The sequence below is a fragment of the Glarea lozoyensis genome (assembly GCF_000409485.1).
Source record: "Glarea lozoyensis ATCC 20868 chromosome Unknown GLAREA6, whole genome shotgun sequence".
Lineage (NCBI taxonomy): Eukaryota > Fungi > Ascomycota > Leotiomycetes > Helotiales > Helotiaceae > Glarea > Glarea lozoyensis.
The window spans coordinates 1,434,105-1,454,315 of NW_007361001.1; the positions used below are offsets into that span (position 1 = coordinate 1,434,105).

The 20,211-nt window shown below is 47.7% G+C and overlaps 7 protein-coding genes across 7 annotated transcripts; 4 read left to right on the forward strand and 3 right to left on the reverse strand.

The window, feature by feature from the left end:
• Window positions 1–98: 98 nt before the first annotated feature.
• On the reverse strand, window positions 99–493 carry GLAREA_02789 (uncharacterized protein; the record flags this gene model as incomplete). The annotated part of the gene is made up of 2 exons (XM_008087874.1): window positions 99–277; window positions 328–493. 2 exons carry the CDS (start codon window positions 491–493, stop codon window positions 99–101), a joined length of 345 nt encoding a protein of 114 aa, XP_008086065.1.
• A 455-nt stretch (window positions 494–948) lies between these two features.
• On the forward strand, window positions 949–2,662 carry GLAREA_02790 (uncharacterized protein; the record flags this gene model as incomplete). The annotated part of the gene is made up of 2 exons (XM_008087875.1): window positions 949–1,340; window positions 1,393–2,662. The coding sequence occupies 2 exons, from the start codon at window positions 949–951 to the stop codon at window positions 2,660–2,662; spliced, it is 1,662 nt and encodes a 553-aa protein (XP_008086066.1).
• Window positions 2,663–5,067: 2,405 nt separating this feature from the next.
• Window positions 5,068–8,277, reverse strand: GLAREA_02791 (uncharacterized protein; the record flags this gene model as incomplete). Its single annotated transcript, XM_008087876.1, has 1 exon — window positions 5,068–8,277. One exon carries the CDS (start codon window positions 8,275–8,277, stop codon window positions 5,068–5,070), a length of 3,210 nt encoding a protein of 1,069 aa, XP_008086067.1.
• Window positions 8,278–9,106: 829 nt separating this feature from the next.
• GLAREA_02792 (uncharacterized protein) lies at window positions 9,107–12,450 on the reverse strand (the record flags this gene model as incomplete). The annotated part of the gene is made up of 6 exons (XM_008087877.1): window positions 9,107–9,438; window positions 9,508–9,623; window positions 9,673–9,967; window positions 10,014–12,098; window positions 12,150–12,237; window positions 12,373–12,450. The coding sequence occupies 6 exons, from the start codon at window positions 12,448–12,450 to the stop codon at window positions 9,107–9,109; spliced, it is 2,994 nt and encodes a 997-aa protein (XP_008086068.1).
• A 1,455-nt stretch (window positions 12,451–13,905) lies between these two features.
• GLAREA_02793 (Ubiquitin-like protein) lies at window positions 13,906–14,329 on the forward strand (the record flags this gene model as incomplete). The annotated part of the gene is made up of 2 exons (XM_008087878.1): window positions 13,906–14,148; window positions 14,267–14,329. 2 exons carry the CDS (start codon window positions 13,906–13,908, stop codon window positions 14,327–14,329), a joined length of 306 nt encoding a protein of 101 aa, XP_008086069.1.
• Window positions 14,330–15,212: 883 nt separating this feature from the next.
• On the forward strand, window positions 15,213–15,782 carry GLAREA_02794 (uncharacterized protein; the record flags this gene model as incomplete). The annotated part of the gene is made up of 2 exons (XM_008087879.1): window positions 15,213–15,228; window positions 15,280–15,782. 2 exons carry the CDS (start codon window positions 15,213–15,215, stop codon window positions 15,780–15,782), a joined length of 519 nt encoding a protein of 172 aa, XP_008086070.1.
• An 899-nt stretch (window positions 15,783–16,681) lies between these two features.
• GLAREA_02795 (Succinyl-CoA synthetase) lies at window positions 16,682–19,134 on the forward strand (the record flags this gene model as incomplete). The annotated part of the gene is made up of 8 exons (XM_008087880.1): window positions 16,682–16,835; window positions 16,902–16,909; window positions 16,969–17,082; window positions 17,135–17,278; window positions 17,357–17,414; window positions 17,571–17,787; window positions 17,843–18,980; window positions 19,048–19,134. The coding sequence occupies 8 exons, from the start codon at window positions 16,682–16,684 to the stop codon at window positions 19,132–19,134; spliced, it is 1,920 nt and encodes a 639-aa protein (XP_008086071.1).
• Between the last annotated feature and the right edge of the window lie 1,077 nt (window positions 19,135–20,211).

A 20,211-nucleotide genomic window follows, 5' to 3' on the forward strand; every position in this document is an offset into this window, starting at 1 on the left:
CTCTTCCTCTCCCACTCACTCCCTCTCACCCTCCACCACTGGCTGCTGCTGCACTATCCGGCCGCCAGTTCCCCACACTGGAATAAGGCCGAAGCGAATCAGGGCGGGCGGGCCGACTCCACGACTCCACCTCCAGGCTCACTCTCCCACCCTGCGGCGCCGAGGACACCACCGTCGTTCTCGACTCCAGTCTCCAGACCTCCACTGCTTTGTCTCAGACGCAGCGTTGCAGCAAGCAAGTACCAGCGACCGCCGCCCAACTCGCTTCTACCACCGCCTACCACCACATTTTCAACCTCAACCTGCACAACTCTACCCGCGACTAACCTACCAGGCACGAATTTCTTCCGCCCACGACCAACTCCTCCTCCATATCGATTGAGAGACCCCCACGACCATTCTCTCCCCTCCTCTCCAACTCAAGATCGATATCGAGACAGAACATGCGAACCACGATCCCGTAGAAATCGTGACGGAAACCCACCTGTCCCATCCCGATATCTCTTGTGTCCCGGCCAGTCTCCCACCAGCACCACCACCAGCACCACCACCACCACCACCATCTCACAACCTCAAAGAAACACGAACCTCGAAACACCCGGAAGTCACGCTCTTTACCCTCTCCTCCTCCGACGGCCTTTCTCTCGTTCTCACTCCACCGAAGTGAACCTCACTCGCTCACCTCTTTAGCCACGCTTGCTACCGCGGCCCTCCAATACGTCGAGTCCTCACCTACCCAATTCGTCCTCCTCAACACCACAATGCTTGCGTGAGCGCAGATCGTGCGACGACCTCGACTCCAGACGTAAACGTTACCTTGAGTGCCATTGAAGCCTGCCAGACCATCCTTTCGTGGAGCGCGTCGTCCTTCGCGACTTGATATGCTTGATGATCCTCGAACTATTTCCTTTCTGTGACCGAAGGGCATAAGGGCCTCGCGCAGAAACCATGGACCCTCTCCACATCACCGAGTTCGCCTCGGAGCGATACTTTAGTAAATTAAGACAGTTAGATGGTCAGGCAGAGCCTGCGGCGGCGACGGCATCGTCGACGACGAATGTTCCTGAACTACCTGCGGCCCTACGAGCACCCACTTTCACTCTCCCCCTTCGTCGACAACGAAGTGCGGAATCCGACAATGCTGCTCCTGCTCTCCGACCGAGCGATCAGAAGAAGAGATCGCTAGGACACGACCTGACCCCATTGCGGACTCAACGCCGTCCTATTCTTGGTGGGGGACTGGGGGCATTGCGATCGAAAATCAGCGTCACACAGAAACCCATATCCGTGGGTGAGCATCAACAAGCGATCTTGGCCGCTGATCCCACTGCTGCAACCAGGTACGTTTGTTTGAGTATATATATATACTGCCTAGCTAATCTTTCCGGCAAGTTTAAACCTCAGTGAACTCTTCCTGACGCTTCCTGCTGAACTTCAAGCCCAAATCATCGCACCGCTTCCGATACATGCAGTCCTTAACCTTCGTTTAGTCTCAAAAACGTTTCACGCGCTAGTGACTCTCAATGAGTCTCCAATTGCGCGATATCACATCGCTAACAGTCTGCCCAAGTACACCTTGAAACTGTACCCAGTCCCAGACCCTCAATTTATTAACCTCCATTATCTTTGCGGGATATGGCACCGCCTACAGGTAGCGTTGAAGTTGTCAACCATGATAACTCAACAAGCCACCAAGGAGTTATTTTCACGGACAACGGAAGCTGCCCGACTCGAGTTCGAACCACAGAGTCAACGGATGTGTAAACGCTTGACACCTCTCGTCTTCGCCCTTTTCCATTTCTTTGAAACGTATCGAGATCTACATGTCAAGCACCTGACATACGGTGGCGTTCCACTCCGAATGCAGGCCTTCACATTGAATCCGATCGAGACACAGGTCATGGCCATGTACGATGACCACACATTGCTCAAAGTACACCAAGTATTTCCTTTAATCCTCTCATCAATATCTCGCCGATTACGACCCCCATCCTACGCTGGACGAATCGAGCGTTCTATCAAAGGTTATCTCAAAGACCGGCCCGCCGATGAAGTTTACTCTTCTATAGTGCTCGTTGGTGGCCTTCGCCAAGCTCAAAGATTCTGGGAGAAGAAGGGATATAACATTCGAAGAGAGGCGGTCGACGTTTGGTATAGTTACATCACTAAAACTCCTGTCGAAGCTCCACCTCCCAAATCCAAGATGGCTCGACTTGCTACATTTGGACGAAAGAAGACGCAGCCTGTCGTGGATACCTCGAGTTCCGAAAAGATCGGGCATGAGTCAGAGACTTGTAAAGAATGGTTTTGTGTGAAGTCAGCATGTCTCGCCGCTCGTAGACGGCATTCCACAGACAATCTCGTCTTTCATAGCAGCCTTGCTGCTGGTCCACCCATGGGTCCTTTGACCCGAGAGCAACTTCGCCAACTCCTTCCAGATCAACAAGATCTGAAGAACATCTGGGTGCTGACGGCTGAGGCTTTAATACTGCAGAGAAAGATCGTCTCAAGACCACAGGACATCAAACGCAACCACATGGTCCTACTCGAGCTTATCGGCCCCGATGGACCAGAGGTTGACGAATTTACACCAGCACCACCACGCGAGGGTGATGCACTACAGCAAGAAGGCATGGGCGGCGATGGAGGGGTTTCTGATTGAATCAGCCTCCCACGGTGCATGTTTTGTGAACGAATGCAGCATTTCCAGGCGTTATCTGAGCGGATATCAACACGTGCTTTCCCAGTTTAAACCTAATTTATCGCTCACACACACGGCAGGTATTGTACGAAGGGGGGTTCGATCTCGACAAAAAAAAGAGATTTTTTTTACATTATGGAAGAACAGTGCTACTGCTACATAAGGGGTTCCGGGGCGTTTGGGAGGATGGATTATACAAAGTGGGATAGGATCGGCCTTTCCCGCTGTTGACTTTTTCATTTGTTCACGTTTTGAAATCGATATTCTTGCAGCATTTTATCGAGCCTGGGGAAATCATTGCGCCTTTGTTTAGGGATTTTTTGGGGGGCCCGGTGGGCTTATAGATGGGGAAATTCTCTCTTTGATCTTATTGACAACAAGGATGGGATTTGTTTTTTTCTTTCCAAGAGATGGAAATGATTCATGGAGTTTTTTATATATGGTGGGGAATATATTTTGTGTGTGTGTTTTTTTGTGAGATAAGGGTGGTTGTGGTGGGGGGAGGGAGGTGAGAGGGGAGAATGTAGTTAGGGGGTGAATAAAAAAGATTATATTATTTTGACTATACTTGCTTACGTGTTTGGAGCTGTGACTGTGTTATATGGTTGGAATTGACAAGGTCGATTTCGTGAATAGAGGGAATGAAAAGTGGGGCATGACAACTACCTGCCGGCTCGACATGCAAATTTCTTTCTCATCTCATTGGGATCTTGATGACGAGTTTGTAGTAAGATGAAAGACTTGACGAGGAAGAGGAATGTAAATATTTCTAGCCGCGGCAGTTGGTATGGTAGGTGAGAGAAGCCAAAGTTTAGCAAGGAAAAGAGTGAGAACGGTGGATGTATGGAGTAGTCGACGCGCGTAATAGTGAGCAGGGCGAAGGAGAGTAGGACCCACTTGAGGATTGACTATTTGGATGTGGGTAGGTGATGGTTGAGAGTTGGGTTCTAGGTCGAAATGGAGGAATGGTTTGAGGGTGATGGGGTGTTTGTAACTTTGTGTTTTGTTCGGAAAGGTAGGTGGGATATTGTGGGATATTTGATGGGGGGCGGGGGGGGGGGGGAGGTGGAAGATTTAGAGAAGAGGATGATGGTGAAATTTTATTTTCTCTGATATTGGAAACATGAAATTAAATCTGGATGTTCTAGTTAGAATGGAAGTAGGTATGTACCTTTGAATCTCGGGAAGTGAGGGATGAATGAACATAGTTGGTTGTTTTATAATAGGAATCCCCTCATGAATTCTTACCACTTGCCTAGTCGTCCCCACTCTATGGCACTTGTTCCCTTCGACTGCAACCCAACCTCCTATGAGAACTTCATCCAGGGACAGGTACAATCACCAGAAATCTAACTCGTCGCGATGTAGATGAGCTTGAAAAAGGACTTGGGTATTTCAGGGATATGAGGAATGTACCACACCCAAGTATTGAAAGGTGCGGATTAAGTGTCTTGCTTGCGATATATGATAATGAAGATATTAATGGTTACGTGCAATAAGAATAGTTTTAGTGACTTAAACGTATAAAACGTACATATATATTACATCCGCAGGCAGATACTAATTTCCCCATTATATCATCACTATCCTCCACCTCATCTCCTCACTACAGACACATTTGCCAGGATTACTAACAGGGTGGTACAGCGCAAAATCGCAATCTGGTCTAGTAGTACTAAGATGGACTTGCAGTTAGTGATACCGCGTCGTTGTATTCGAGACTATACTGAGCATGAGAAACGTGACTACTTTACTAGTCTAGCGAAGGTCTGATATGTCGCCGATTATTTTCACTTTTCATCGTCGAGTAGGCGGCTTACTCTCACCAATACATTTCACACTTCACCTAAAACGTAATTACACTCAATCGAATCCACCATTCCATTCCAGATACACGTACTTGAACTACTTAAGTACAGAACCCCCATAGCCCCACACGAATCTATACCTAAATCCACAACTATCCCCCCACTCCCCCTCCCCATCACTATATCCATATGCCCCCCTTCTCATCCAAATATCCTCACGTTGAATCTCCCATCATTTAAACACCCCTACGAACTCCCCGCAAAGAAAATCGAAACAGAGAGAGTAAAAGATAAGATCCGAACAAAACGCCATTCCATGTCCCGCATCTCCAAGACCCTCAGAAAAAGCCTGGAGACTATAATTACCGAAACTCAGCTCCAATGCAACTACAATTCCCCAATTTTCCCCGACGCTGTATGGAATTCAAATATACTCTTAACGAATCTTTGGAGAAAAACTTCGCTTGCTTGGAACTCCCCATCCAACAAAAAACAATTATATCATGGAGAAATTTCGAACCATGGAAGAAAGGGGTATCAGTTTTAAACAAAACGCTCTCATCGTCGACCCATGCCCCGAAGTAACTGCTCCCTCATCTCGTGCTCGGTATCAAATGCGTTTCCGAGACTACCACCCGATCGTCCATATGCAGAATGTGTGTTGTGGCCTGAACCCCCAGTCCCTCGAGATACTCTTAAGAGATCTGCTGCGCTGGTATCGTAGCCACTGAGACCTGTGCTATTCGCCGTGCTGTAAAGTCCAGATGTACTACCGGTCGATCGAGATTGGTTGTTAGTCGTATTGTTGCCACCACCCATGCCCACACTCATTCCTTGTCCATAGCCTCCCAAGGAAGCGGTGGTTCCGCTTCCACTATGACCAAGCGATTCAAGAGTTGGCAGATCCATGTAAGAAGAATCAGAGAATTGATTGTAATGTGTCGATGGAGCTTGAGCGTGTGATCTAGCGGTTGAATAGGAGGAAGTGCCCTGTGCCATTGAATGTGTAGCTGGAGTCCTGTACGGATTTTCAGCCTGCGTAAAGGCAGGCGAAGGTTGTGCCAAATTGTGCGCATTCGTGGTTCGATAATTCGACTCTGTCTGAGCAAAGGAGGGTGAAGGCTGAGCAATATGTGGGCTGGCAGTTCTATATGTCTCTGCAGCGGAGAATTGAGGTGAGGCTTGTGCTGCCATACTATTTTGAGACATTGTGTTCTGCGCCAGAGTATGAGAGCTATTAGCCAGAGTGTGGGAGCTATTAGCCAGAGTGTGGCTGCTGTTAGCCAGAGTGTGACTGCTGTTAGTTCTATAATTGTTACTATTGGCGTTACTAAGCTGCGGCGACGAAGATTGCGTATTGTACAACTGTGAGGTTTGGTGGGAAGGATATTGCTGATTATATGAAGATGTGCTTTGACTACGTTGACCATAGTAGTTCGATGGAGCCCTCGTGGTTGCATCCTGGGATACTTTCGAATCACTACGTTGAGTATTCTGCTGTACCCCTTGGGATTTTTGCTGTTGCATCTGTTGGGGTATTGTAGGTGTGGTCTGCTGTGGTGGGAGGGTCGTAGTCTTAGAGTGCTGCCTTACGTGTTGCTGTTGCTGCTGCTGCGGCTGAGATACTGTCGGGGTATTGCTTCGTCCATTCTGTTGTTGGGACAAACTTGCAAACCTCTCGTAGTGTGCCTCTAAACCTTCCGCTGGAGGACGTGTGACTGGTACACTTTGTTGTATACTCTGCTGTGAAGATGTCCCTTGGGAGTCCGGTATCGTGCTCGGGGGTATTTTCGGCGTTGGGACGCTCACAACAGAAGCAGTTTGAGTCCGAGACGGAGGCTCAACAGCAGGAGCAGCTGGTGCTTTAGGCTTACGTTGCCGTTGTCTTTTGGGTGGTGGAGGAGCTGTAGCAGCAGAAGCTTGTTTAGGAGTATTATCTACCGAGGATGCCCATTGCATAGAGTCTTTAGCAATGTTCATCACAAGCTCGTTATTAGCATTTGATAATGCACCATTCTCCGCCGTCTGTAGAGGGCTCTGCTGCACTTGTTGCATCGATTGAACTTGCTGAGTCTGCTGTGGTATCTGCTTCAATTGCTGAGGAGCTTGCTGCGGTTGAGTTTGCAATTGCTGTTGTTGGACCTGAGGGCTAGCTTGTGTTGCATAACTCATTGAACCAGTGATAGGCTTTGGTGGTGGAATTGGAGTGACCTTTGGTTTTGCAGGAACCCTCTTCCGTTTCACGCCACCTTCTGCTGGACCTTTCGTGGACACAACTGGCGAGGGTAAAGCACCTACAGGATTTACAGCATTCATACCTTCAGTTCCATGAACTCTGAATGCTTCGAGCACTGCACGTTCTTCGGGACTCAACTCGTCGGGTACCATATTTGCTGATTGCATGTTATTCTTCTGGGGATGATTTTGCCATGACTGGTCTGGGAATTGTTGAAGCTGTGCACTCTTGGGAGCGGCCTGGTTATTTATTGCTGGATGAAATCCGCTTTGATTCTGATCTTGACCAGACGCGTGCAATGCCGCACCTGCCATTTCTTGCGCCTGATTCGCCTGGCCCTCTGTCGAGGCGTTCCCGCCATTTGTATCTCCAGTAGCCACACCGTTGTAGTCACCTTGAGCATCGCCTTTCATTTTCTTATTCGTAGATCCTTTTGGCCGTCCCCTCCCTCTTCGTTTATTACTCGCAGACGCCGCGTTATTCTGTGCCTCCGTCGCCCCCGGTTGGACAGGTGTATTGGGAGCAAATTGCTGATCTGGCTGCTTCTCTGGTCCACCGTTATTGGTCTCTGTCTGCATCGGCCGATCAGGCACATTCGGAGCTTGAGGATTTGCTTCCGCTAAGTTTGTTGGGAGCCCCCAGGCTGGCGCAGAGATAGCCGGGCCGTATCCATACCCGTTTCTCGAGTTTGGTTCCTCATCAGGTGTTGGCGCTGCTGCATTAGACGAGGAGACTTGGTGCCCTATTGAGGGCCGACTCTTCTTCTTTCCCATTTCTGGTGCTTTCATGATCTCTGGACTAGGAGCCGTCACATTAGGAAATATCTCTGCTAGCCATCCTATGAACAATGCGCCAGTCTCTCTCGTATTGGCGCTCTCAGGGAAAATGCCATCTTCTGGAGGAGGCGCTCCTGGTATTCCACCAAAGTATGCCACCGCTTTACATATCTGGTCGACCACTGTAACAGGATTGATACTTCGTAGTAACGTCAATAATCGAGCTTGCTCGGATTTCGTCTCGTCTGGGGCCAGCGGCCTCGCCTGCCGCTTGTCATCTCTGGCAAAAGGGGAACCGCGATTCGTGTTTCGGGAAGCTTCATTCAAGGTCGCCTCGAGTCCTCGTTTCTTCGGTGGTATATATTTCTCCTGTTGCGCTGCCTTAGCCCTTGATGCGGTATTCTCGCTGGTCCTTCTGGCCGCAGCGTCTCGCTCTGCAGCGGCATCTTTGCCCAGAACCTCGTGGTTTTTGACCCCAGCCATATGCATGACGCCAAAATTGCCCTTCTTGGTGTCCGTCTTTCCTTTCAGTTTACTGGGAACAGGATTCCTTACCCGTCCATCTTTGTTTGGGCCTAGAATGCCTTCGATAATTGACTTCGATGACAGCTCGACCATCTCGAGCGGGCCGGCTCCGATCAACGAGGAATTGACCCCGTCGAGTCCTCCTGACAGAGGGGTATTCCGCGGAGGCAGAATCGCGGGTCGAGGGTCGACATTCTGGCCAGAAGCAGGGCGAGAGGCCTGCGCCGCCATCGCCGGTGAGTTGGTGAAGTCGTGATGCAGGCGGGATGTGAAGCAAGAATTAGAAGTATGGTGCTCGTCAATGGTCGCGTATGGACAAGCGTGGTCGTGGACGGGGACGTGGGCTCTGGCGCGTTCTCGATCTCGACAAATTGGATGGAAAGAAACTGGCCAAAAGACACATCTGAATCTCTGATCCCGTCGCTAGAGAAGCGCGCTCTGCGGCAACTACCATCGACGTCGCGAGCTCGTTGGCATCGCCATCTTTTGGCACAGATGTTGCTTCTGGGAGGTGTTGTCTTGCGACCGCACGCGGGCAATCAGCTTCCTTCTCGCACCGCTTATTCGCACCGCTTAACGCCTCGACACCCAATCGAGGCGGCCAGAATCCTGTCTCGCGGTGTTGCTCGATCACCGCGGCGTCTATCAATAAGTCAAAGTTACGTTCTTCACTACCTTTGAGACTTTATGAATAGAGGAAATATACCACAGGTTTGAGCGGGCTTTCCTGGCATCACACCCATTGTGCAATTACATCTCACGAACGACTCGCTCTCGAATTACTGTTGAATTGGAGTGCTCTAACGTGGCGCAAGTCAGCCATCCAATGCCCTCCCTATGAATCCCGTCTCTGCGTATCACGAAAATCTCGGCACTGGAGCCAATGGCTAATTGTACAAAGTGTGTCATCTCTACTTTCCATAGGCTGACTTTGCATACATCGGCCCAACCATCGACCAGAACCATAACGTGACTTATATCTGACCCACGACCTGCGCGACCCATGTCGCGGCCCCTATTTATACACGCAATACTTGGAAAAGAAGATTTCGCCGCTATTTCATGGTTTGATACTCCATAGATCGTGCGTCCATCCTTTGCTCCGCAGTTTCTTGCTTCTCGACCCCGCCGATTTCTTATCCGAAGAGAGTATGAGCAGCTGCTTGCTCGCCGATGCGAAGGCTTCCACAAGCTCTTGCAGTCTGCCAGTCTTCTCGAAGAGCACTAGAACATCTGATCCCTCCTTTGCAATCTCCGCGGAGAGATCCATGCAGCTAAGAAGAAAGTCCCGCGTGAGCTTTTTGCCTGCAAACTCAAGGACATTGATATATGCGAGTATCGTCTCCGGGAGATATGCCTCTCGGAGGAGTGTGAACTCTGCCATATCATTATCTGTAAATTTCAAACCGAGTTAGAAAGGTCCCAATGGATGGAAACTGGCGAGCCGAGTATTGTACATACCATTTGGTGCCGTAAGAAGCCATCCATCAAGGAGCTTGGGAATTACTGATAGGCATTGTTTCATGGTGTCGGCTAAGCCACTTTTAAAGTGCTTTTTTTCCGCGAAGCTCTGCGTCCTAGAACGTATTAGCGCATATGAAAAGGGACTGGCAAGTGGCTACTCACTCATCCATCAAAGTATACAAGCTATTAGCAGTCTCGATACTATCAAGGGAGGTAACGAAAGCCTCAAAATCGCGGTAATTCCTTGCCTCTCGCACCATGTATGCTTTCAGCTCCCTCATTTGACCAGCCGAGCCGTCCAGAATCTCGGTCAAATCTTCATCATTTTCGTTTTGGTTTTCCAGATCCTCAAATTTATTGTAGCGCCGACCTAACAGAGCTTGTGTTTTATGGATGACGACATCATTGCTGTGTACTTTCAAAAGTAATGTCATCGCAGCACGTAGATGGCCATGTTCTAAAATCGATTAGCTGACGTGTGAAATGTAGATTTGAAGGCATACTGAAAAACCGCAAGTAAAGCATAGTCCCAATCTCGAATGTCTCACTCCAGAGGCCGTCGATAAGGAGGTACCATTCGAGACTCCGGATAAGCAGTAGATCAGGGCGTGGGATATCTTCCGTCTCGTCACCGAAGAAGTCCGGAATAATCTCACGACGCCCATTGTCCCCAGTACGAAGCAATTGGAAACTTCGCGTAGCGGGGTAATCTCTGGTGGTATCTGAAAAATCTTGAAACAAGTATTGTGCCTGCATTCGAACAAATTGTTGCACGTCTAGACCGAGCTCCCTTATGAGGCGAATTTGCGTGACTCGTTGCTCCCTATCTGTAATATCGATGAGATTCCTACTGAGAGTCGCGTATTTTCTGTTCCCTGAAAGTTGGGAACAATAGAGAGGAATTAGTTCCTCCTTGCCAGAGAATCTCAGAAAGCTGATATACGCAACAATAACATTTTCCACGGCAGTTTGGGTCCATATGCCCCCTAGATCGACGTCCAGGCTCATGAAAACAAGGAGTACATGGGCGAAGACTCTTAGACTATCATGGTCATCAAGAGCAACATATTTATTAGCGTTGTCTGGCTCGATGGTTTCAGCTGGAATGAGGTTCGATCGTGACTTGGCGTTTGCAAACTTAGACAGTGCAAGACCTTGTTGATGGATGAATGTCTGGAAATCATTCGCAACCAAGACTCCCTGAAGCATCTTCATTGGTTGAGACATTTCCTTTTTCGTTCGCGGATCATTGCCCACTATTTCAATAAGTCTCTTTCCAGATGAGTGTGACTCACCATGCTTCTGCACAGCATCAGAAATACCAAAAGAACCGACAGTAGCAGCAATGGAGTTATCGTGGAAGATTCTCTGAAGATAATGGTCGAATTGCGTTCGTAGAAGGGCGTTGTAATGTGCAAAGATGAAATCGTCAAAAGTGCGGCAGACAGGCTCAACACTCCCACTATCACCACTCAATATTCCATAAACCGCACACTCGTACTCATCAGTGACTTCATTATGAGCCAAAGCGTAACACATCCGTCTCCACAGAATCCAGGATTCTGGGTCCAGGCCCTCCTCGTTCTCCTCATCCAATTGCTCATCGGGAAGTCCAGCCATGCTCACAGCTCTCCACACCTGGCTCCGCTCGACGCACCATTCACGAACATCGCTCTGGCTTCGTCCCCGACGCAGCATTTCATAACATCCCAACCACACGGCGCGCTCAAAGTATTGATCTTCAGGTTGTATGGCTCTGCCTTGTCTCGTGACCGCGTCGGGGTCAAGTTGCGTGACCAACAACTCTGTTCCAGCAGTGTTCATAAGAGCTGACGCTACGCCTGAACTTGGATCGATTGTTTCTTTGGCAGCTTTTAGGCGCTTCACGTTCTTGATCTGCAGATTTGTGTGTAGCCACCCATGAGCTATCATATCCCCTCTGTCAGCATTGTGCTGCAGTTCTTGAACCATTTCATCGATATCTTCGCCAGATTCGTCCGCAGCATCTTTGAGCCAATCAAGAACGGTTTTGCGCTCAATGGCAAGTTCATCGGTCGCAAGAAAGTCTTCCCAAAGTTCCTTCGCAGTAGAGTATTTGTTGACAGGAGTTGCTTGGGGCTTTTCAGTCTGGGGTTGAAGATACCGTAGTCGGACAAGTCGCGCGAGTAAATCCCAAGTTTGAGCTTCTTGCTCCCATCGTTGCATGTCATCTACAGTCGTATGTCCCAACTTTTCGGAAAACTCCTCTTCGTCAGATTCCTCCGAATCTATCTCGTCGGTTTCTTGAGTAATCTTGATACCGCGCATCTTCTTTCTCCAAGCTTTGCCATTCTTCTTCCGATGATCTGCTGCGTGCTGTTCTCGCAGTCGACCCAGAGTTTCTTTAGCAATTGCATGGTACTGATCAATAAGCTCGATAGTTCGAGCATGCCTCTCTTCCTTCTCTGTTACACGGAGTGGATTATAACCATCTAAGACCTCAGCGAATTTCTCCACCTCGCGACCAACTCGATTTGCAGCTTCGCGAAGGGGATGTAATATGTCTTCGTGATCTTCTGAACCTTGAAGTTGGAGCTGCCTGCCATGATCTGGAATCCCTGTCAGTTGGGCACACTACACGATGAGTTGGGTTTCCCTACAGCCATTTTCTTCTTCGCCAGACATCATCGCATCTTCACCATAGGACGATGCTGGATCCACGGAGACTTCTCGTGTTGAGTCCAGTCGCTAAACCAAACGTCAGTAGGCGTAAGAGACCAAAAATTCGGATACCTGCGTCAACGTATTGCCAGCTTGCTTCGCGATACTGCTACAGAACATGAAAATTAGTAGATTCAGAAGACGCGGAATGCGAAAGCTTACCTCTTTAGGAGGCCGTAAACCTTCTGACATTGCAAGAGGGATTGAGCTTGCGCGCCCACTCCTTGTCATGGGCGCCATGATTAAGTTGCTGTCGTGTATACCGAAAACCCTCTATGCGGTTGCAAGCGCGTTGCGTTTATCTCTGTCACTGCTTGCGATGAGGCTCCATCCAGTAAATAAAGCTTCGAAGCGCAAGGTACACGCTACGCGCCGAACGCTAGCGAGATTCTTAGCGCGTAGCCGCGATTGTCCGAGTATTTGTGCAAATCTCCTCTTCGAAACTTCTTTTGAAAAATATTGAATACGGCCTTCTAATTAGAGTCTCGCACGCAGCCATCAATGCTTCACTGCGCGCTCATGATCGCCAAGAGCAACTCGACTCTTCTTGTTTAACGTTCTCGGACCTTTTGGAATGATGGCGGACAATAAACTTGGAGTGTCACATTTCAGTCATAAAAACTACTATCGACCCGATCGTCTCCACGCCGACACCATACACTACACTACGCACGAAGCATGAAAGCATTGCTCAATTCGTAAATTTGGGAGTGATGCAACCCGTTCTAGCCAGCAGCAGGTATATACAATATCAGTACCAAGACCCTGTCTATTTCTTTTTCGACGATTCTTCCGCCCTCTGCTTCATCTTCAACCTCAATAGGCTTGCTTGTGGGCAATTTACATTTTTCGCCTCGTCTCCATTGCGCTCGTAAAATGAATTGCAACACTCATACAAAGCATCCACCTGGGACTGACATTTGGCTTCATTGTAAGAATTTTTCGCGAGACAGTCTACAGGTCATTAGAAAGTTGGTTTTACACATCATCCATTGAAGCTTGGAGTTGCACATCGTCGTGCAATCCTATGCGCTGTGAGATGTGATTGGCAGACCTTGAATTGCACACTGAAGTTCAGTTAGTTTGCAACATGCGGCGTAAGTGTAAGTGACAAAACGTACCGCTTTTGAGTGGCATACGCCAGATTCGTCTTGGGCAGTCTAAAGGAACCAACGTCAGGATTTTGCTATGCAGTGGATGTGGTTCGGAGTACCATCGTCAACTGACCCTTCCGAGTCAATGCTTTGCCAAATGTAGTTTAATAAGAGCCCTTAAATTGGCACTTTCTGATGAATTCCTCAAACGTGTAGCCGGTATACATCAACACCGAGTGGCAATCGCCAAAGCTGAAGACTGTTGGTGTCACCTCCGAAGCATGACGCTTCCAGAAGGCTCCGCTCATTCGCTAGCGCCATCCAACGCCAAATTCCCAAGCCCAAGTCAGCGCGTGAATTCTACTCCCTCCACCCCACCATCCACATCTTTCCACACACTTTGAGACCGCACCCAACACCACACTTCGTGATAACACCTTTGAAGTCCGAGTTCGACAGATCGCATTTCTCCAGTAACGAAAAAGAACCTTCAGGTAAGTCCACAAGGCTCCTTACCATTTCTCTACGGCAACTTTCTTACAAACGAGATAGGCAACATCACGAAGCCTCGTTATCAAAACTACTTTCGCCGCCACGCAAGATGTCCGGTAACGATGAGAACGGAAGCCCTGGAGCGCAAGAGAAGCCAGAAGGCACTGGACAGTCCGAGCATCTCAATATCAAAGTCACCGACAACAACAACGAGGTATTCTTCAAGATTAAGAGAACAACGGCCCTGAAGAAATTGATGGATGCCTTCTGCGACAGGCAAGGTAAAGCACCATCATCTGTTCGTTTTCTGTTTGATGGTAGCCGTGTCGCACCCACCGATAGTCCGGAAACCGTAAGTCATACTTTGAGGTCTCTTTTCACCCATTTTCATGGCCCTGCCCCTCCTGCCTCTCATTGCACAACTCGTATCGGATTGTATTATTGGAAGCGAGGCTGACCATGACATGAAGCTTGATATGCAAGACGGTGACACTCTTGAAGTTCATCAAGAACAGATCGGTGGCGCCAACTAAACCCTCCTTCAACTACGACGAAACGTGAAACGTGCGCATGGGACCTAGATTTGGTGAAACGGAACTTTCATGGCTTGTAGCTATGCACATCAATGGATATGGGGGGTTGGGTTTATTGCAGGGTATTACTCGGGCGTGCGGGGTGGACTCGTTCCTAAAGGTTGTGTTCGAGACTACCTTTCATGTCCGTCGCGATCTTGCAATATTTGAGGATTTTATACAGCAGGTTACCCTTCCATAGGAGTTAAGGAGTCAATATCATGAAAAGTATTGCCTAAAGCTCTAAAGCTTGGCCCAGAAGGCTGGTAAACCTCGAGCAATATTTGCTATCCGCATCATGAGTATGCGATCTGAAAGAACTCGTCCAAAGTAATGGAGTGAAAGTCACAAAAGTCATTCTTCAACACAAATCTCTAAATCGCTAAATTGCTATAAAAAAATACAACTTTCAAAGCACAATATCACCATCTTCGGCGATTGGAGCGACACTGGGCTGGACAAACGGGAGTAGCTCACAGCATCAGTTAGCCTAGCCAATCGCCACGCGTATACCCCACATGCACTCCGCAATCCACCCTTAGGACGAGGCATAAGACGGAGGTCATGCTGCATGATTGTTATAGCAGTGCCGAATTTGTCTCTGCATATCCCAGTTTCCCTTCCTTCTTTTCATTTCCTCTCAAAGAAACGCGAATACTAATTTACCTTTCCAAGAGAAGCGAAAAAGACTTCTTTCTGCCGGCCGGACGGAACCTATGTAAGTGCAAGTATTCACTCTGCAGCTCTAATGATTGTTGGATTTCAGAGAGCTCGTGACTGACTCGCTGTCAGCTTTTACGTATTTTCCCTCCTCACCCATTCTTTTCTGTACCAGATCACGAGGATGGCAGAACCTAAAGGTACTCAGTGTTCGAAATTAAGCTGATCTAATTACTAAATGTCAATACTAGCCCTCGAGACAACTCTCACGAAGCTCTCCCTCAACCCGACACCTTCCAAGTCTTCTTCCTCGTTTGCGAAGAAACAGAAAGCAGCACCAGCAGATTCCTGGGAAGAAGAAGCTGAGACCTCGGGTTCTGATACCGAAGGACCACTTTCTCCCCAGCAATCGAACGATTATCCATCTGCGCCTCCTCCTACCCCGATTTCCCCAAGTCATAGTCGAAATCAAGGCTTCGAGAACCCATATGGATACACCGACGGGGCCAGCGAGCGGACAGAAGGAAGAAATGCTAGAAGCGATGGTAGAAGACCGGAGAAGACGGATGCGGTTGCGAAACGTCTGATTGCTGGTGCGCTTGGAGTTAGGGCCCCGAAAAGAACGGAGGAGCAGAAGGCATATGACAAGGCTGCGAGAGAGAAGGAGACCAAGCGACGAGAAAAGGAAAAGGCAGATGCTGCGAAGGCAGAATTGGAGAAAGAAAAGGCTAAGGCTGCTGTCTGGGAGGATTGATTGGGTCGACTCTTATGGGAAGGACATCTGATATTGCATCTGAAAGGCGTCGGTTATGGTCTGGGCATTATATTTGAGGAGTGATTTGAGGCTGTTGGGCTGACTGATCTTGGGAAATGTTTGGCATGAAGTAGCCTTTATGGCCATGCTATGTTGAATGATCGCAACAATTTATGTGGTAAGTGTTAAAACATAACGAGTTGAATGGGTATATACAACTGTTACGGTAGCAGGTGCCTCACTCAGCAATGTACCGTTATACAACGTCAATTTATGTTGTAATTGTTACTCTACCGGCATTGGCTGCTTGTTTCCTACTGGCATGTGGTGAGTTTTATAAGCAGTACAGTCCCAGAGTTCATTAAATTACCTAGGAAGCATGTCAGGCAAGTTACCACATGCCAACTACATCTTACCACTTACCACAATTTACCATACTTTGTCCCTTATTCTTGGCTACTCCAAGTGTGGATTAAAGATGGCGATCATTTCATCATTCTGGACCTCGGTAGATCTCATTCAATACCTAAGAACCGAAACCTGTCAACTTTATTCCTCTCCTAGGACAACAACAATGAGGCCCTACCAAGCTCATCGATTTCGACAATTGTACTCCTTACCTTGAAAGTACAATTGCTTAATGTGACAACATCAAAATAATTCTACCTCGGGATCAGATACCCCCACCAAGGGCACGTGCTAACCCCGGATTCATACTGGTTTATTCCCGGCTCTATTTTGGTCCCCTTGTCGATAGACTCAAAGACGCAATAAATTTCTCAAGTTGAGATTTATCTGCGAAGTACAATTCTCATATTTTACATTTTTCGACTCAATCTCTCACATACATTGTCTCATATTCTCATACAAGATCTACAGTTCACTTTTTTATTTGAGAAATGCTTCGGCATACGGTACTGCGGGGTCGTCCCGTAGGTGGAGCCATCAGAAAGAGAGACTTTGGAAGTACCAAAAGGAGATTGGGATATGAGGATACCATAGAAAATTTGAGGATAGGAAAAGATACTAGAGTTATTTTCCAGGGGTTTACAGGTTTGGAATATCTAACGCAGTCCACTTGTTTTTTCTCAATCGCTGACTTAATTTGGTTTTTTTTAGGAAGACAAGTAAGTAGGGAAGGAAGATGAAGTGCTACGTGCGTGAAAGAGTCTCTGATAGAGTGTAGGCCACGGCGAACGCAAAAGAATCTCTGGCATGGGGGACGAATATAGTGGGCGGTGTGACGCCAGGGAAGGATGGCGAACATTTGGGTAAACCAGTTTTACCTACCGTCAGAGAGGTAATCCTCTCCAAAATTGGTTTCAGTCATTGTGGTCACTTATTGATTACAGGCAATGAAACAATTGAAGCCGGACGCCACAGGAATCTACGTGGCAGCTCATCAGGCTCCTGCTGCGATAGAAGAGGCCATTGAAGCGGAAGTTCCATTAATCGTTGCTGTTGCGGAGCACATTCCTATTCATGATATTATGCGAGTACGTTTTCTCTAGTTGTTCTACAACACTTCATTTAGGAAGTAGAGGACAAGTCAAGATGAATGCTAATTGTGACAGATACATTCTATTTTGAAAACTCAGTCGAAATCGAGACTTGTAGGTGCGAATGCCCCAGGTATAATATCTGCAATTGGAAAATGCAGAATTGGCTTCCAACCATTACCTTGTTTTATGCCTGGGCGGGTAGGTATCGTAGCCAAATCTGGGACTTTGAGTTATGAAGGTAGAGTGTGTATATCATAGGCTCCAAGTGGTCACTGACATCCAACAGCGGTTGCATCTACAACTAGAGCGGGACTTGGACAAAGTCTTTGCATAGGAATGGGAGGGGACGTACTCGCAGGAACCAACTTTGTAGATGCACTCAAGATTTTTGAAAATGACGAGGACACCAAAGGGATAGTGCTAATCGGTGAAATTGGTGGGTGGGCTGAGATTGAAGCAGCGGATTGGATTAAAGATTATCGAAAACGAAATTCAAACCCAAAGTAAGGCTCGAGAAGTCATAACACCAGATCGAAAGTAATAGTTGACTTTTCTAAGGCCCATATCAGCTCTTATTGGGGGTGTTAATGCTGCTCCTGGCCGTGTTATGGGACACGCAGGAGCTTTCACCTTGCCAGGAGAGCCAGATGCTCTGATGAAGATAAAAGCGTTGGAGCAAGCTGGGGTTACTGTGGTCAACCATCCTGAGAAATTTGGAGATGCGATGAAAACTTTGTTGGGAAGTTCAGGACGAGCGAGCAGTGGATCGAGTGCAACGGGCTCTCAGAGAAGAGGAATGCATACTATGAGATCTCGTCCAACCAGAGAAGTTCTGACAAAGATTTCGAGCCAGAAAAGATCACTCCATATCAGAGAAAATTTAGCGCTCGATCTTCTGCGAGAAAAGGGTATAAATGCCTCAGAATACTCCGGTACAGGACGAAGACGGATGCTCGCAGTGGGTGTCGACCGAAGTGGCAGATCCCCTTGCATCATTGCCTCGCCAGCTTCAATTCCAGAAAATCCACACAAAGAATCCAAAAGATTTCTATTCGATTACAGGAGGGGATTTGATCCCATCCGAGCAGCAGCAGTTGCCGAGCACTTACATCTTGCGGAATCGGCAAAGGAGTCGTTACCAAAATTGATCAACGGATTGATCGACCTGTTTAAGAAAAAAGAAGCTTTGATTTTAGAAACACTTTTCGTCGAGAGATTAGGAGATCTAAAAGTTGTAGGTGCGAATTTCACATTTGACGATGCTGCATTTCGCAGTACGAAACGTCAAGCCGATATCCACGCACTCCGTCGCATCGAAGACGAAGATCCTCAAGAGGTTGAAGCAGAGGAAGACGGTATCGTATACATCAAATTCGCAGGAGATGGAAACATTGGCACATTGGTCAATGGGGCAGGTCTTGCCATGAACACAGTAGACGCTCTTGCAGATGCGGGAGGTAAAGCGGCGAATTTTCTGGATACAGGCGGGAAGGCTACAAGTGAAACTGTGAAAAAGAGCTTCCAGGTCATATTGCAGGACGAGCGGGTGAAGGTGATCTTTGTGAATATCTTTGGGGGCTTGACGCTGGGTGATATGATTGCGAATGGGGTGTTATTGGCGTTCAAGGAGTTGGAGATGAGAATTCCTGTTGTGGTTAGGATTCGTGGCACTAATGAGGAAGAGGGTCAGAGAATTGTGAGTTTATGAGTTGCTAAGTAGTATGGTTGGAGAGTGACGAATGATTTACTGACTGTTGAGATAGATTGCTGAATCGGGGTTGTCACTTCATGCGTATGACGATTTTGAGGCAGCGGCTGCGAAAGCTATTGAGCTTGCGAATAGTTCTTGAAAGTATTAGACCAAAAAATAGATGATATTCTGTACAAAAGGAGTTCCAGTACTATGGACCTAATTTCATCTGCTTTTGATATATTCAGATCCTCGCTCAACGTTATTTACTTACTGATTTGAGATGATTTCACTTAGCAACATCGGATGATGGATTTAGGTACAGCCGAGTAATCCACGTGATGTCTTTTCTATTACAATAAGTCTCATTAGCTATAGCTTCACCTTCTTTGCACTTTGTTCACCATGGGTTGTATAGCAAGGACATCATCACGAGAGGCAGCTTATTCTTTCGCAATTGGGCAGCCTATAGGTTGTCCACATGGGATATACTTAAACGTTTAAATAAATTTAGTAAAATCTTCCTGCCGATCCTAAATGCTAATAAAAGAAACGATTGTAGAAGTATATCTTCTCAAAATAATTCAAGGGTGTCGAGTTGAGGCAAGTCACATTATCTCCGCACGGAAGTACAAAGCCACACCCGTTTCCCGGGCGCTCGGCGAGAGACGTCATTGAACATTGAGTTTTCAAAATGGCGGGGAACAGGGGGTTCGGAGGTCGTAGGATCTCACGACGTAATTAGGGTCAGGATCCTTGTGAATTGTACCCTCAACGAGAGATGTCGTGGGAAATGTTACGAAAAACGTGAAAATAACAGTTGCAAGTCGTATAGAACGATGAATAATCACATTCATTGTTATAGCAAAGAGTAAGAGAAGAATATATATCTACTTCCTGATCGTCGATTTCCTCTGCCAAGCAAAAGACAAGCAGCCCGGCGCCACATTGCTGCCGACAAGCTTCACAATTGATGTCAAGCCTCTCGCCCAGGAACCCAAGACCGGAGAAGCATGTCAAGAGTTTTTGCAAAGACTCAAGAGGAGCGCCACCATTTTGACATGATTACAAATTGAATGTCGGGCAAGAAATGATTCAAGAGCAACATGTTTCTTCATAAAACTGTCAACTAGAAAAATGGACTAGACATTTAGCACTTCGGCGACAGCGACAGGGCGGCACATTATTGCGTTCTGCAGGCGTCAGGATGGGGATCGGCCCCGCCAGATCCATGGAC